The sequence below is a fragment of the Drosophila subobscura genome, chromosome J, assembly GCF_008121235.1.
Source record: "Drosophila subobscura isolate 14011-0131.10 chromosome J, UCBerk_Dsub_1.0, whole genome shotgun sequence".
NCBI classification, from domain to species: Eukaryota; Metazoa; Arthropoda; class Insecta; order Diptera; family Drosophilidae; genus Drosophila; species Drosophila subobscura.
Genome location: NC_048532.1, coordinates 22,473,384 through 22,491,227, shown reverse-complemented (window position 1 = coordinate 22,491,227; position 17,844 = coordinate 22,473,384). Strand labels below are relative to the sequence as shown.

Genomic DNA, 17,844 nt, shown 5'->3' with positions numbered 1-17,844 from the left:
TCTAGACAATTTATTTAAAGTATTTCTTACTGTTTTAAGTGAGCAAAGAGCACCCTTCCAACCCATCAAAAGATCGGAAATTCCCTCTTTTCATAATGCAAAATGCTTGCCAAGGCTGCAGGCCAAAAACTATCTTTTAGAATACATTTTGAGCATCGCGAGAGTTTTTTCTTTAACAAATTTCTTTGTAGATCATTTGGCAATTGAAAACAGTCTCTCTGCAATTGATTTTTCTCCAGAAATTGTTCTAAATTGCTCAATTTCTTCGTCTATCAATTTGGTTTCTTCCCAAGATCCTCTTGGAATATTTTCTCCCCCCAAGAGCCCGACACTGCACCTATGACATATTCCTTGAAGTAAAACCCCTCAAAGAGTATTCCCAATATCAGTGGGGCGTTCATTTGGGACTTGGGACTTGCTTGTCTGTCAGTGGCTTTCGTCATTTCCTGTCGCCATTTCGTCTTCTCCATCTCTCTGATTTTTTCGTTGCTTTACTGTAGGTGTAAGTGGAAGTCCAAGTGTTGGTGTGTGTGAGTGTAAGTGCAAGTGTTGATGTGTTGGTGTACTGCTCCTTTTTATTTTGCATGGCAATTGCAAACTCTTTTCGCTCTTTTGCCGGCGGATGTCCTTTAACGTGGTTGCCAGACCACTGCCCACACGCTCTTGCTTTCTTCACTTGACGCGCTCCTCTGCGCTCCCCTCTCCCTGTCGCTGCTCTTACAGTAATTTTCACTTTGAAATTTCCTAGTCGCCGCTGACGGAACGGAAACGCGCTAGTTTCCTCTCCCACTGAAGCCAGCAGGTGGGGGAGTGGGTTGAGGGGACAGGGCACCGGTTAGTTAACCCGTTTTTTTTCCTCCTTTTTTTCAGCCATCTTTGGACTTGTCAAAAGCGGAAAGGGCCTTCATTTCCGCCACGAAAGCGTGGAAATCAGCGAACGTAGCGAGGGTCCCTCGTCCAGGTTCAGGTCCAACTGTTTCGTCAACCGAATGCAGCGTGAAAAGTGGCAGGGGGCAGGGGAGAAGAGAAATATCTATATGAAGCATCCTTTAAGGCGATTTTTGACAGAAATCATTGGAGACTTTTCGGAGAATTTTCTCCCAAGCATTTGTCTATTTTGAGGGTGAAAGTTGAAGAGAAATCTTCGTGGCAGAAATTTCTGAGCTGTTAACAGACATAATTTGATCTTAGGATACGTTAGAGTTGGAATTGCACATAGAGAATTTACCTCCTAGAGGTCGAAGAATAGTTTCAAAGAAATTATTGCAGTGCTTCACACTTGATCTTTGGATCTTCTAGAACGTGAATTTATAATAAAAAGTTGCCCAAAGAGCAGAAATTCCCAGAGATATTTCCCCTCTTTAATCCATAACTCATTGCAGCATACTTTTCGGAGTCACAGCGAGTCCTTTATGCGTTTACTTCTTGCATATTTTTATGCTTAAGCAGCCTTCACCTGAAGATCCAATCTTGCAAGGCTGAAACCCTATTTTCCAATTAATAATACAAATTCGCATTTGACAGCCCAACAAAAAAATGAAATGGCAGCTGATGTGGCAACATCTCAAGGCTTCCTTCCTTCTGTCTCTTGCCTCCATTTTCTTTTTCTCGAAGAAATAGGGACAGCAGCAGGCAGTCACCTCGGCGTCTCGTTGCCACACGAAGCCAGCCGAAGTCTGCGCGTGGAGTGGGCGGGCGGTAGGGGAGCCTTAAAATATTTTATACGTATCCAAACGCTTTTTCCCCCTCGATGCACACACACACGCACACGAATCTGATAGATATTTCAGATATATACATATAACTGTATATTTTATATATATATTTTATATGTCAGCGACGGGCCGTCAGGGGCCAATCGGCGTCGAGCACGAAGCTGGGGCGAAGGCGCACGAAAGCGTACGAGAAAAAAGGTCACACAAAAACAGAGAGAGAGAAGAGCGCCGCAAAATGGAATAAAATATGCAAAATATACTACAACAAAATCGCACACACACACACACTACAGGCAGTTGCGTGTGCACACAGGGGAGAATAAATATATTTTTAGTTGTTGTTATTGGTTGCACGCACACAGAGACACATGTGGCACTTGCAACAACAACAACAATAGATAGTGGTGTGCATATGCGTGCAACATGCACACACACACATGGATACCAGGAAAAGGCCTACAACAATGGAGGAGCATTAAAAATGCGTTCATAGGCGCCGCCTACCGCATGACGTCATCGAGCAACAGCAACAACTACAAGCAGCAGCAGCATTGCACTTCCTTCCTCTTTTCTGCAGCAGCACCTTTCCCCCATTCCCACTCCCCTCTGTTCTTGCAATTTCTTTCTTTCGCATTAATTTTGCTCTTTTCGGGGCAGTAGCAGCAACAGCAACAGCAGCAGCAGCAGCACCTCCTCCAAAGAGCAAGAGGCAGGCGGCAACAACAGCAAAAGGCAAAAGGCAAGAAGAACGAAGAGAGAATGAGAGTGAGAGAGGGACACCAAGTGGAAGAGCGAGAGAGCGCGAGCAAAGCTTCGGCTCTCCATTCGTTTCGTTCGCTTCGTTCGTTTCGTTTCGTTCGCTTCGTCTTTTTGCATTTTTTTGTTGCTTCCATTGGGAGGGGGGAGCTGCCTTCGGACCCTCACCACACCTCCCTCCCCGCTGACCCAAACACTGTGGAGGGAGCATTAAGCTTGCGCACTCGCTCACACCCATGGCATTGGACGCTTCATGGCCAACAGTTTGGGGGCGTGGCCAAGTCATGCCGTCTCGCGCTTTCAGTAGTTTTTCTCTGTCTGCTCTTTTTGCATGCCATAGTTTTGGGTCTAAGCAACAACAGCCCCACACTGGAGGATGAATGGCTGGAGAAGATGCCGGATGCCCGATGCCTGATGCCCGATGCCCGATGCCAGATGCCAGAGGGGTTGGTTGGCAGGCGGCTAAAACACTTCTTACTGGACATTGGCCAGGCATCTTCTCTTTCTTTCGGCCTAGTAGCTGGGCCCCCTCCGCTGCCACAAGTTGCAAGTGCAGCAGCAGGTGCCCCTCTTTGCGTTGCGTAGGCATAGTTTGCCTTTTTCTTTGCCCCCAAAGGGGGAGAAGCCTTCGATTGGGAGCTGGAGGTTGGTTGTGGCATAAATTGCTTGTGCGCTAAGCTTCGATTGGGAAGTGGCAGGAACGTGAGATTTAAAACACTTTTCGGCAACAGAAGTTGAGGGAAACGCAGAGCCAAGCCACCGATGGATGGTTGTTGAGAGCCCCCTAAAAGACAAACTGCAAGAATTGCTCATTGCGGATCCACCTTCAGATATTCCTTAACTTTATTCCCTCAGGCATTCGTCGATCATTAATTACCAAGCACAAAAAGCAAAGAGACATAATTTCCTTCTCTTTAACAATTCCTTTCTCTTTTGTAAGGCCAAAACGAATTCGCCGCAAAAACCGGAAAGCAACGTCGGAAACGACGCCGGCGCTCTCTCTTCTCATACGCTCGCTCGCTCGCTCGCTTGCTCTCTCTCTTGTGCGGCGCTCGTGCGTTCCGTTGTGGCGGTGCTGGCGTCGCTGCCCACGCTGACTGCGACGCCGCTGTGGCAGCAGCAGCGGCAGCAGTCTGTCTCGAGTTTCATTCATTGCACGAGGCGGCCGACACAACGCGAGTTCATTCGAATTTCAACTTTCGCCGTGAGTGCAACGTTTTCTGAGGCGCAACACGAGGCAGCGCAAGCAGCAACAAAAACAAAAACAGCAAGAAGAAAAGAGAAGAGAACGAAACACAGTGCAACAGTGACTGAAGTGACAGAAGTGGCAACGAATAAGTTGCAGGCAGCATGTGTTGCATGCAGCAGTGATCGGGATCATACAATATCAAATACAAAGAAATTATTCCACAACGAAAATATTCCGCGAAATAAGACGGAACTCCAGGCGATCCAGCAAGCAAGCAACTCAACCAGAGGCGCCTCCAAAGTGTACGTGCAACTTCAGTGTGTTTTTGTGATAATTATAATTATAATAATAATGGTGGATAGTGGATAGAGACAGAGATCCAGACAGAGACAGAGACGACTCACAGTGGGTGCACTCAATGGTCGGTGGTGCTGCATGAAAATCGATTTTCCTTTCTTACATTATCACAAGTGGCGTCGCACAATTTTCCGCGCACTTTCCGCTCCTCCCCAAAGAAATTGTAATTTATTAATTTATAACACAAAATCCCCCCCGACCCGCACTCCCTGCCACACACCACGTTCCACACAGTTTCCAACCACCCAAAAGGTCGTAAAAAGTGTTGTTGCTGTTGCTGCTGCTGTTGCTGCCTCCTCCATCTTATGCCCCAAAGTTGGGAGCTCAGGAATTAAGAAAACTTACGCGAAGGAGAAGCAACTTTTCCGAGCAGCAGCAGAAGCAGCAGCACTGGCAGAGAACTTCGTCCGAGTGGGTGGCATGGTGGCACGCGCCAAAAACAGTTTTGTAAACAGTTTTCCACGTACCACAAGAGTTCGGAGGAGAGTGGCACAGACACGGAACACAATTCTGTGTGGCAGCAACAACAAAATGAGCGGAGAGGAGAGGCAACGGCAGCAGCAGCAGCTGGAAGCAAAGTGGCAGCCGCTTGTGTAATTTATTACAGACTGCATAAATAATAAATAAGCGTTAATAAATAAATACAATATAAAATATATATGTATAAAAGTGCCTCCTCCTCCGTGCTGCCAGTTGTCTGCCCCACCCCCTGTGTGTGTGTCTGTGTGTGTGTGTGTGTGAGTGCTGTACAAACTTCGAAGTACCCCCCCAACATCCTTCAGTGGAGGACCCAAGCGAATATAAATTAAATAAATAACTACAAAAAATACAAATAAATATAATAATGATAAATAATTGAAAAGCTCAGAGGAAAAGTTGTTCGCTCTCTCGCTGTTCCGCCATGTTTCCCCACTTCCCCCCACATAAATAATTTAACCAAAAAACATATGAAAAATACAGAGGAGAGCAAAAGGCGGCACCGAGACCTGAGATCCATAACGGGAAGTGCCCAAGCAATTGGCAAAAATGAAAACAAAACAAAAAATTGATTCGAAAAAGAAATTCCTGCAAATTCCCACAACTTTTGCTTGGTTTTCGTAGAAAAATTAAACTATTTTCTGTTGTTGTTGTTGTCAAAGTTGTTTTTTTTCCCATGAAATTTGTGACTCAAGTTTTTTCGCAGACTTTCTGCATTTAGGCAATTTATTTATTTATTTACTTTTGCTATTTATTTATTTTGGGCGCAAAGAATCATCAAATTTAATGCGTGCAGTGGAATGTGGCAGTGTGGCAGAGACACATGAATAAATGAGGGTCGCGGGGTGGGCAGTGCCCCATAACAATAAACCAAAAGTTGCCAAAAAGGCGAAAAGGAAGAGGCGGAAGGAGCGACAGACAGGGAGAGAGAGCGAGAGAGAGCGAAAACATTTTCTTATGGCAAGTGGCAGGAGCAGCGACTCCCTTGAGTCGCGAGTCTCCGTCTCTGGTGCTGCTTCTGGCTCTCCAGCAAACAATAAAATAAACAAAATCAAGCAGGAAAATTCGAGATTTAAGGAACGAAGTGGAGTTACTCTAGGAAAAAGATCGTTGATCGGCGGGGAGATTTATGGAAGGCTCAAAAAAACTTTGAAGAAAGTGATCAAATTTCCATTTAGCAGTTTCCAATGAATCATTCATGTTTTAGCTACAGACTAAACTTTTATCTAATTACTATTTATTTTGTTTAATTTAAATTAACTCCGTTTCATAATTATCCAAAGATTTATCCACATATCATTGAGATTTCCCACACATTTTGTCTCTGCATTTTCGCTTCCCTTCTTCGCACTCTCAAACATCTGCTCAAAATCGCTATACCCTCACTCCCCCTGTCTGCATTTCTTGCGCTGACAACAAATAAAAGGGTATACAAATAACAGTCGCCGACAGCGACTCGGCGACTCCAAGTGGCATAGCATTTCGTAGCCGTTGCGTTGCGTTGCGTTGCGCGTCCCGTCAGCCGCAAGATTTAATTGGAATGAAATAATAATAAACATAAAAGTAGCAACGGAACGGAATGGAATAAGAAGACGAAGAGGAAGAAGCAGCAGCAGCAGCAGCAGCAGAATTATAATAACAATAATAATAAATATAATTAAATTTGATGGCAGCAGAAACGGCAGCCAAAGCGAAAGCAAAAGCAAAAGCAACTTTTCCACCCCGAAAGGCAGCAAAACAAATGCCCTCCCCCCGCCGACACACACACCCCACCCCGCAGATATGTGCACACACAATCGAATAAATTAAAATTATACAACAAAAAATACATATTTAAATAAATATAATTACTTGCGGAGCGGCTACCGCGCTGCTCTCTCTCTCTCTCTCGTCACTGCCATAAATAATAATATTTAATTAAATATAAATCCATGTGCGCATGGAAGTACATACCTCTCGGTTGCCTCTGCTGCTGCTGCTGCCTCTGAAAGTACAAATAAATACAGATAGATACAGATACAGCAGATACAACAATCGGTTGCTACGAGTGGCAGCGGCAGCGGCAGGGGGCAGGAGGAGGCTGCCTGTTTCGGGCGTAATATAAATTAAGCCGAAATTAAACATAAATAAATGTGTGCTTAGCTTTTAGCTAATAAAGCACATTTCGGGGGGTAGGCAGAATTCCAAACATAAATTAATAGAAATTCATGGAAATATTCCACACAGCTGGCAGTGGGGTGATGGGCAGGGGGCAGTGGCAGTGGCAGTGGCAAGATTAATTGGCTTATTTAATAGAATTATGACTCAGAGATACAGCTACAGCTACAGCTACAGCTATAAGTTTTCCGTTTCCCCTTCCTTCAAGTTAATTCCATTCAAAAATACAATAAGAAAATTCAATTCCATTCGAGAGACACAAATTTAATGACATTTTCCACCAACTTTTTTGCAGGGCTGCAGCAACCCAAAGATGTTTTGAGCAGCACCCCGAAAAGGAGATCCAAGTACAGTGAATCCTCTCTCTGCTAGAAACACACACACCAACCCACACACCAACACACACATAATGGACATGACCAAACAGTTGATGGACTTTGAAATAAAGTCGGAGAGCGAGTTCGAGGCGAGCGACTACACCCGCATGGCCACAGAGGAGCCCAAGGGGTCGCCAGAACCGCAACAGAATGATGTGGAAACCATTCCCGAAATGGACAGCAAGACCAACTCCAACGAGGAGGAGGAACACAGCGCAGAGGCTGCCGCAGAAGCAGTCGCTGCCACAGACAGAGAGAAGGCAACGCCACCCACAGTGCAAGATGTGGATGAAGATGCCGCGGAACCAAAGCTAAATCTGATCAAAGATCCTCCGCTGACACCGCCACCGCGGCCCATGACCTCCAGCGAAGTGGTGGGCATGCGGGATCCCGACGATCCCGAGTTGCGCCTCCAATTGGAGGCCAAGAAAAGCCGCTCCCTGCCCGTGTCGCCGCAGCCGCAGGCCAGCCACAAGCTGGCAGCAGCCGCACTCTTCGAGTTCGGACAGACATCGCCGACTACCCCCGGAAAACCCATCAAAATGGACCAAAAGGTGACACCAGCCAGGCGGCGTCTGCCGCCCGTGGTCAGCGGTGGAAGTGGCGGGGGGGCCACGGACAACCAGCAGTTCTGCCTGAGGTGGAACAACTATCAGTCCAACCTCACGAACGTCTTCGACGAGCTGCTGCAGAGCGAGTCCTTCGTGGATGTGACCCTCTCCTGCGAGGGCCAGTCCATCAAGGCACACAAAATGGTGCTGTCCGCCTGCTCGCCGTACTTCCAGGCCCTGTTCTACGACAATCCCTGCCAGCATCCGATCATCATCATGCGCGATGTCCACTGGTCGGATCTCAAGGCCCTCGTGGAGTTCATGTACAAGGGGGAGATCAATGTGTGCCAGGACCAGATCAATCCGCTGCTAAAGGTCGCCGAAACCCTCAAGATTCGCGGCCTGGCCGAGGTGAGTGCCGGCGCGAGTCGCGATGGCGCCTCCGCGCATCCCATGATCCCCGACCAGCGCATGTCCGTCTACGGGGAGGACGAGGAGGAGGATGAGGAGCTGGCGGCCGCCATTCTGCGGCAGGACGATGATCCGGAGCCCAAGCGCGCCCGTCTGCTGGCGGACACCGCCATGGACCTCAATCAGCGGCAGAGGAAACGTTCGCGGGATGGCAACTATGCCACGCCCAGTCCGCTGCATGGCGACAGCCTCCGCCCCGACGTGGAGTGCGAGTCCTCGCCCCGCACCGCAGTCACGCCCAGTGGCCAGAGCCAGCCCACATCGACGATCGTGCGGAACCCGTTCGCCTCCCCAAACCCACAGTCGCTGCAGGCGCACCTCCTCGCGGGCACAGGCCACTCCTCCTCCTCCGCCTCGAGCAGCAGCTCCGGCGGCACATCCAGCACGGGAGGCACAGCCGTCGTGGGCAACTCCTCATCGTCGGCATCGTCCTCGTCGGCGGGCACTTACCGCACGGCGGCACGCAGCTGCTCGCCGCCACCGCACCACCAACAGCACCAGCACCATCCTTCGGGCAGCTCCAACGGCAGCTCCTCGGCAGGCGCCCAGCTGCACTCGCCCAACGGCGGTGGATCGTCGAGCGGTGCCCAGTCCTCGCTGCCACCACACATGGCCGCCGCAGTGGCTGCGGCAGCACATCATGCCGCTGCCGCTGTGCCCCAGCAGCCACAGCCACCCGCCGCCATGCATCATCATGCAGCGGCAGCAGCCGCCCAGCAGCTGGCGGCCCAGCACCAATTGGCGCACTCGCATGCCATGGCCAGCGCTCTGGCAGCCGCGGCAGCGGGCGGCAATGGCGGCGGCGCAGCCTCCGCACCCGCCAGCGGAGCCGTGGGAGGTGGAGCCGCACCCTCGGCCTCATCGGTGGGATCATCGCATCACGATGACATGGAAATCAAGCCGGAAATTGCCGAAATGATACGCGAAGAGGAGAGGGTAAGTGCAGCGATTGATCTTTAAAGATAGTTCCTAAGTGGTGGAAAGATACTTCCAAATGGAAAGATACTTTAGCTAGATGCGAGTTCCAAGTGTGCCCATTCCTTCGGTTGGTTTCTGCTTGACCCCAAGGGGCATGCGCCACAGCAGAAGAAAAAAAAGCTTTTTACATAACGCGCATACGCCCCAGTGGTACGGAGCGGACAGACAGACGGACAGACGGACAGTGCAACGGGTGCATGCATATTAACGAAATGCATTTTAGCATTTACCTCCACAACAAACGAATCGGCGACGACTTAAGCGACTTACGGAGGGGAGCAGGGAGCATGGGGAGGAGAAGTCTTTACCTCGAAATGCGAATGCGAATTGCGAATTGCGAGAGTCTTGTTATTTCTATTAGATTGCAAATTAAAGCTGATTTTCTATTTGTATAAGAAGCAGTTTACCAGAGAGGGGCCAGGGGGCAGGGACTTAGCTGAGACAGAGGTCGAGAGACATTAAGTGCGTCAGCGACTTGAAAAATAATTCAACAATTCAACAACATTTAATGCTAATGACGAAAATTGCACAATGCACGCGGAGGCAAAAGACAAGCTACAGACTGCAGTCCACAATGTGGGGCACACAGCAAGAGCAGAGAGAGCGAGAGCGCAGCAACAATGAAGAATCAACAAAATTATAAACAATTGCCACAAAAAATTGATGGCAAAATGCAAACAAAAACTCACAAACAAATATTTGATTTGATTTGTTGCTGTGTCGCGGTGCCCTCTCGTGCATTTGATTTGGCAATCATTTGTGGACTAATGTGCCTCAGTATCTGCCCCTGACAGTGCCACTGCCTATACTCTGAGATGAAGTCGCTTCTTCTAGGAGATTTAATCTGGCCAAGACAAGGTGCATTCTTGGGCTTCTTCAGTGTTTCATAGCTGCCTTAAAGGCGCAATAGTTACTCCATTTTTGACACTGAATTTTACTGGAATTACTCGCATTACTCGTATAATTATGCATTCCAATAGAGAGATGATGCCAAATGAGCAGCAGATCCATCTTGTAGGGTAAACCAGGATCAAGTTCCCTGCAGTTCCTCCCTTTTCAGAGCCATAGATATCCTTCTATTTCCTCTGCATTCTTAGACCCATCATTAGCCAGCGCTTCTCATGAATATGATTATTAGATTGTAGATCTAAAATACAATTTACACATATAAATACAATATTGAAGTAAGCCAGCTGTCTGGTAGGGAAAACCCTAGGAAAAACCTTTTGTTTTTACGACTCGAATGAGTCCTCACTCGTTGCTTATTTTCTGCCATCTTTTGCACACAATTTACTGGCATTTCTGCTGCTGTTAATTTATTGAAATGAAATGAGAAATAAAATCAAGAAGAAATGTTCGCTCGGGTAATAAAAACAACACAAAAATTGCACAAAGACTCGAAGAAGTTTTCGCACTGACAATGTGTGTCCCGTCCCCCACCCAAACATCTCTCTCATACCCCCCAAAAAAATCTGTGACGACGTCATTGAGGGAAGCCCCCTTTTCGGTGTGTGCCAAAAAATATATAGACTCAAGTCAGACGCTGGCGATGACGATGGATGCACTATGGGGCATTTGACCACTTTTCCTGGCCGAAACTCATTTGTCAAAAGTCAAAAAAGTAATATTTTATTAACGGATATTCATAGGGAAAACATCAGTCCGTAATGTTACATACCCAGAAAATTAACAGTGCGCACCACTGTTAAGATAACAGCTGTTAAAGTCAGCTGTTTGCTACGAACAATATAAAGTTATCGGAAAACTGATTTTTTTTATGAAGTTTAAAGTGCAAAAATTGCTAAATTTACCAATTTAAGTAAATTTTTTACAACATTCTTGATTCAGACAGGTATTAAAAAGTTGTTTGTGAGTTTGAAATTAAAAAATTAACCTCATAATATGTTTAATGGCTAGTTTTTTAACAAGTCCATATTTATGACGAAAATTTGTCTTTGAATAGACTTACAAAGTGTTCGGTTCCCGCCGGAAGCAATAAACTGCATAGATATTGTAGAGTTTTCAATTCTTAATCCAATTTATGTTACTTTTTCTTGCGCTTTTCTGCGTCTTCGGAGATATTTAAGTTTTCGTTACATAACCTAAAGTTTGGAAATTCGGAGTTGTTTGCAATGTTAAACTCAGTGAAGAAGAAAGTTGTGGAAGAAGATGTCGATTTGCATTGCATTTAAGTGGTAATACCTGTCACTAGCTTTGAGACCGATAAGGGATATTTGTAGACCCTTTGAAGAACTTTTTTTCACGGTTTGTCGATTAAATTGAACAATTCCACGGAAAAATTGAAACAAATCGTAAAAAAACTGTGCAGATTGGATCAATTCGTGCTCAATCGTGCAATTATAATAACGTTAAGACATTTCCAGTATATCTGCACTGACGTGCAGTGCTATTGTGTCCAACATTCAACAAATTAAAGAAAAGAAGCTGCTTGCCGTATACAAGGAAGTCAATGTAAAAATCCGATTATCTTCTACTTTAAAATTTTTAAAAATCCGGGCACAACTTTTTTAGTTTAATATGGCATTGCTTTACATATTCCCATCATTATTTGTTTAATTCAATTTAAAAATAAAATAAAAATTCGATTTTACCCTGAAGAAAAGGCGGTGCCACGCCCATTTTTTCAACATACCTTCCTTTCACTATTATAAACTCATATCAAAAAACTAAATCAAAAAATAATGTTTCGTTTGGAAGTTATTAATTAATGCCACAAAAAGTGGTCAAATGCCCCATAGTGGGATGGTGCGTGTGGCGGGGTCTGGGAGGAGTGGCTGCCTGAGAGCCTGTTACTTAATAAAGTGTCTTCTTGCTGCGACAGAGAGAGAGAGAGAGCGAGCGAGTGCTCTCTGCTGTCGCCCCCCCAACTTCCGGCCAAAAGAACTTTCATTCACAGAAAGTCACACAAAGAGAGGGACGGCAGAGAGAGCAGCGAGCAAACACACACAGACAAAGCGAGAGCGATTGCTAGAGAGAGGACTAGCTAGAGAGAGTGAGGAGACACACACGCAGCATTGTGGCAACCCAGCATTCAGCAAAATGTAGCAAGAAAATGATGCTCCCCGGTCCATCTCCGCTTGTGTCTTATTTTTCGAGAGAGAGTTCCTTGACTTTTACTTGTATTTACTTGCCCCCTGCCCACTCCCCCCCTGTGGCCCATCCAACTGTTTTTGCGCAAAGAAAATTACTGGAAATTGCCCGAAGTGTGGAAAAACTTGTGCGACAGCCAAGGGCGCGTACTCCTCTCATACTCCCAGCTGCCGCTGCCGCTGCCGCTGCTGCTCTTTGTCTGCCCAAAATATTAGTCATAATTGCTTCATGTGTAGCCTGTGTCTGTGTCTATGCTAAGCAGGTGGATTGAACTCTCTTTCGTAGAGAGGAAATGGGTGTGAGATAGGGGACTAGTCTGGTCTGCCTTTCAGCGTGAGAATCTCCCAGACTTAAGTCGAAATGTCACCGCCGCCTGCTGCTGTTTCCTGTGCGGTCTGCTCGGTCTTTTGGGGCTCATTAGAGGCTCATTTTGATTGATTCGAGAGTCTTGGAAATAAATCAAATTTATGTGCCGTTGGGTTTTACATAAATGCCACTGGGAGAGGGAGAGACCGGCCTCCAAACAAACAAAAAAGAGTGGAAAAGTGGCTCTTATCTGCCACACAGCAACACACACACACACACACACACACATAAAACAAAGCCCGTGTGTGCCCCTTTGCCGGTGGTTTTCCGTTTTGTAAAGATTAAAGGATTTTGTAAGGCAAAGTGCCGCAACTTTTCCCAATCGAATGGAATTGGACTGAGAATGAGAATTATATATGAGAATTCTATAATTTACGAGCTAATTTCGATAATTTCTTTAGTTTTTTGTGGCGGCCAGAGCCATAAAATTGTTGCAGCAATTGTTCCTAGTCTTGTTCTTGTTCTTAACATTTTATTATACAACAATGTGTGGGAAAGAGGGGGATTGTGGCGGAGGTGTGGGTCGAGCACACACACTCGAAATAAATAAGTAATTTATTTTTTATGGCCAAGGCAAAGGCAAAGGCGCTGCGAGGCGATGGACAAATGGGTCTTGCTGGGCCGTAAACCCACATAGATCTTATCGCTTGGAGCACCGCAAATATAATACAACAATATAATCATAATAACATTTATTTGTGCGCGTAATCTTAAGTCGCGTCGATTTCCAACACTCCCGATAAGAATCGCACACTCGGAGCATTTTCTAATTCCATTTCTATATCTTTTGCGGACTCGCACTCGGACTCGGATTTGGGTACTGAATGACGCATTAATATACGTCGTGACTAGACCGTTTTTTGTTTAGTATAAGCCACAATTTGCACGTCCCCTCTTTAAGTCGATTTACAGGCCGACGGTGATTGTTTAAATAAAGAATTTTAACCAACAATAAACTAAGAACACACAAAAACCGATTATCGTATGGGGGACTATAGAATTTTTATAGTGCTCGTATATCTGGCGAGGGGAATTTCAACCCGGGGCACAGTCATGGTCTGACAACGTGCCACACTCGTAATTATAAATGTTGCATATAAATTGTATTTGTTTTATATCGCTAATAATAATAAGAATGCTCTTGGGTTTGATTGCCAAATGAAGGACCTTTGAAGTCTTTGATTTGCTATCGGCCAATTGGTCTATTTTTGCCTTTCTTTTGGATAGCTGGAAATGCTGGAAAGATATCTTTGGCTTTTCAGTTGAACTTTGAGTCGTTGAATTCGGTTTATGGCATTTCTGAGATTAATTTCTATTTCAGTTTACAGGCTGGCTATTTATGCGCTATATCTTTCGGGTTTTTCCTGCACTTTGTGTCTGTCTGCCTTCAGTTGATTTTACTTCTTTCTATAACGATTTTTGCCTTAGATCTGGCAGGCTGCTGGCTGATTCTCCCTTAGTACCTCTCCTAACTGTCTCCAAATGATATATCATTGCTTTGGAATATCTATTATTATTCCCCTAACATATCTTGTACTTCTCCTTCTACCTTGAACTCTGTTTTTCTTAGCTACATTTCCGTTCCATTTGTTTTGCTTCTGTTGGCTGCTGTTTGTGTTAAGTTTTGTTATATTTTCATTTATTTGGGCTGCCTTTTGTTACATTTTATTTATTTATTCCGCATTTCCACACACACACACGCACACACACTCCAGAATGTATATGTGTGTGTGTGTGTGTGTGTCGTTAGTGCAGTCGCGGCGACTGTTGTCTTTATGACGACGACGACGACAACGACTCCAAACGATGATGATGATGATTATTATTGCCATAGCCCGTTTCTGTTTCTGTTGCTGTTGCTGTTGCTGCCACTGCCACTGCTGTTACTGTTGCCCCTCAGCAGCGGTGTGTTGTTCGAGAGAGAGAGAGAGAAAGACACAAGAAAATTATAGGTATCTGCCCTTATGGCGGAGCGCAGCGGAGCGAAACAATAAAATATAAAATAAAATATGTACGAGTCTGTTTACGCAATTACAAACAGAGAGACACGGAGGGGAGAGGCAGGGGGGCAGCGGCAGAGACTGAGTTGTATCTGAGACTCGAGAGATACAATATTTATAGCCAGCAGATACGACGGAGAGGCACAGAGCAGCCACACAGATACAGATACAGATACAGTTACAAAGGGAGGGCCAGCTACACGTCTTGCATCTTGCAGATACTTTTGCCAGCTGTAAGGCAAAGTGACTGCCTGCCTGCCACAATTAGGGGCAACCACAGCGTAGTATGTAATGAAAACTCCAAAATGAGTGCAAATTATTATCCATTTGAAATAGTTTTTCCACGTGCAACTGCCGCACACACACACACAAACACACCCACAAATGGCATTATAATTTGTGCCATAATTCGGAAATGCTTGTGCAACAGTTTCCGAAAATCGCACCCTCCCCCTGCCCCACCCATGCACCACATTATGTGGCACACACATTTGTGCCGCAGCAGGAGCCCTCATCTGTCTGTGGGCAAACAGCGCTCGAATATCCTGCGTAAAAAAGGACTCTCTCTCCCTGTGTAAATGCCTCTAATTTGGCAATCCGCATGGCAAAAAGAAGTGTTCGCTACTCCTCCTGCACTTAGCGAGAGATCTCTACGGCGAAGGGTATAATGGTGCATGCCGCACTCGCCACCCATTCGCACTAGTGGCGGCAGCTCCACTTGAGGCACTGCAGCAGCAGCAGCAGCAGCAGCACGTGGAGTGGCATGCCACAAGCTGCAGTTTCTTCCTTTATGCAAAGGCAATTTGCTGGAAAGGTTCGATTTGCGTGCGCTGCACTGAGCGAAAATGGGTTGTAATTTGTAGAGAAATTTGCTGCGCATTTTATATTTGAAATATTTTGAAGGAACATTTAAGAAATGTTAAAAAAATGTTCAAAAAAAGTTCTCTAAATACTTTAAAAATCGTATAAATTAACCTAAAATCCTGCAAACGCAACCCAATTTCTCTCAGTGTACACTCTAGCACTAGCTCTAGCTGCAAGTGCTGCATGCCAGTGCCTCTGCTGCTGCTGCTGCTGCCGCTCGTGGTTTTTCCAGTTGCTTAGGCACTGCGGCCGGGAATCCTTTTGTGGCGGCGTCTCATCGGATAGAGCAACGGTAGCAGCAGCAGGCAGCAACATCCTTGTGGCAGGAGCATAATTTGGTGTGAAATTAGTGGCAGGCAGCAAAGTGAGCGAAACGAGTAGTGGAGTGTCCATTTCTGGTACAAGAGGAGAGTCTTCCGTTTGTGTGTCTGTCTCTGTCTCTGTCTCTGTCTCTGCCTCTCTGTGTGTGTGTGTTTTTCCAATGTTTATTTATCCCGCGATTCCCTTCGATGGATGTTGCATTTGCTGCATGCATTCGTCTGGCTGTAAACACGGCATTCTCGACCAACTCGACTTTTCCTTTGAAGTTGCGATGCCACATTGCTGCATCTCCCTCTCCCGCGCTCTCTCTCTCTCCCTCTGTCTCGTTTGATGCATGGATCTTTTGTGTATTTGTTGCGCCGGGCATTTGATTTGTTATTTTATTACTTTACGAATTTTAACACATCTGCTGGCTGGATGCTCGATGTTGCCTCTGCCTCTGCCTCTGCCCCTCTGCTGCAAATGCATCTGTAAATTATTAAATGTATCTTGTGGATGCATGTGTATCTGTGTGTGTCCGTGTGTGTGTGTGTGTAGCTGCAAGGAGAAACACATGTAAGAGGAATGTTCTCCCCCCTCCCTCACTCTTTCGGGTACATCAATATTTATTACTTTGTGTACATTTCCCGTAGAACAAATTCTCTTCTTTTTCTTCTCTCTTCTTTCATTTATTTATTCTCCCGCACACCGCACACCGCACTCCTCCTCCCTCCTGCCCATCCACCACTTGGCTGCATTTCTTAATTTAGCCATTCCTCTTCCTCTGCATCTTCCACTGCTTCTCCTTCCCTCTCCCCCTCCCTCTGCCACTCATTTTCCGTTGCCGCTGCAATTGTTCTTTCTGTTCTGCTGCACCCCCGCCAGCAAAGATCCGACTGCCGCAGAGGGGATCTCGCTCTCCCTCTCCCTCTCCCTCTCTCTCTCATCTCTATGAATCGAATCATCTGTGTGTGTGTGTGTGTGTGTCTGCTGCCCGAAGGCATATAATTATTACGATTGGATATATAATTTGTAAAGCGAAACATATGTTTCCATTTTTCCCCGAGTTTTTAATGTTTTTTCTTTTTTCTGTAATTTTTCTGTGAGTTTTTCTGTAATTTTTCCACATCTCCGTTTGCTTGCATTTTATTAGTTTTATGAGCCATGAGGCAAGGCAAACTGTTTAGAAAGTCATTTGCCCCACCCTGCCACGGGGAAGCATCCATATTCCGGGTAAGGCAAAGCTAGAACTTCTCCAAGAAGTGGGTCCCAGAATGTATTCACAAGACACACAGACACTCCACAGCAACTGACTTCACCTGTGCCACAAAAAATGCAAATGCAAATGCAGGCACTCCTCTGGCCTCGAACTCATCCCTCCCCAGGTTCCAGCATTTTCTTTCGTGAACAAACAGCAACTATCTATCGCATTTACAATATTTACTCAATGAATACATTCATTTTGCACTCAATATTTACTTAACGGCACTGCACAAAAGTGTCAACAGCGTTAGAGTTAGCCATGGCTCATGGCCCCAAGGAAATGGCTTAAAGACAAAAGCCAACTTCGAGGCGGGCCTCGGACCACGCCCTGCCCGCTGACTGCCTGCCTGCCTGCTGCATGCATCTGATGGAGAGTCGCTACGCTGCGGTTGCTAAATTGACACCGTTACTCGCGGAGTGTGTGGCAGCAGCAGCAGCAGCGACAGCAACAGCGACAGCTACAGATACGGATACATGCGGTTCTTGGTTCTTCGGACATGCCGCATCTGTAGATGAAGCTGCTGCCGCTGTCGTTGACAGGCCGCAAAAGCCACACCGCACCGCAGTTGTGCCCCAGCGTCTTGCCACGCACTTTTTGGTGTCGCGTACGCCGAGTCCGCGTCTATTTGTCTGCAGGCGACAGATGCATGAAGCAGCAGCAGCAGCAGCCAGCAGCAGCAACATTAATTCTTAAGCAATATTTATAGTTGTATTTTGTCAAATATTTGCACAGTTTGTTTTCTGCGCTGCCAAAGACATTTATCAAGGCACTTGCCCCAGTCTACACTCGACACTTTACACTGTCTAGAGTCCACAATCTACAGCAGATACAGCTACAGCTACAGATACAGATACAGATGTATCTGCAACTTTTGTTGCCCTGTTGGCTGCCTGCCTGCCTGCCTGCTAATT

The 17,844-nt window shown here is 46.2% G+C and overlaps 1 protein-coding gene across 3 annotated transcripts in view; it reads left to right on the top strand.

Annotated features, from left to right (window-relative positions):
• The first annotated feature begins 1,985 nt into the window (after positions 1-1,985).
• LOC117893960 (protein bric-a-brac 2) overlaps positions 1,986-17,844 on the top strand; it is a 35,494-nt gene continuing 19,635 nt past the window's right edge. For 2 of the 3 annotated variants that reach the window (XM_034800755.1, XM_034800753.1), the window contains exons 1-2: positions 3,649-3,962; positions 6,947-8,986. In XM_034800755.1, the coding sequence (XP_034656646.1) occupies positions 7,061-8,986 (1,926 nt within the window). In that variant the 5' untranslated portion in view covers positions 3,649-3,962; positions 6,947-7,060. Of the gene's footprint in view, positions 2,002-3,648; positions 3,963-6,946; positions 8,987-17,844 lie in introns of those variants that run through there. The other variant, XM_034800754.1, reaches the window with a different exon arrangement.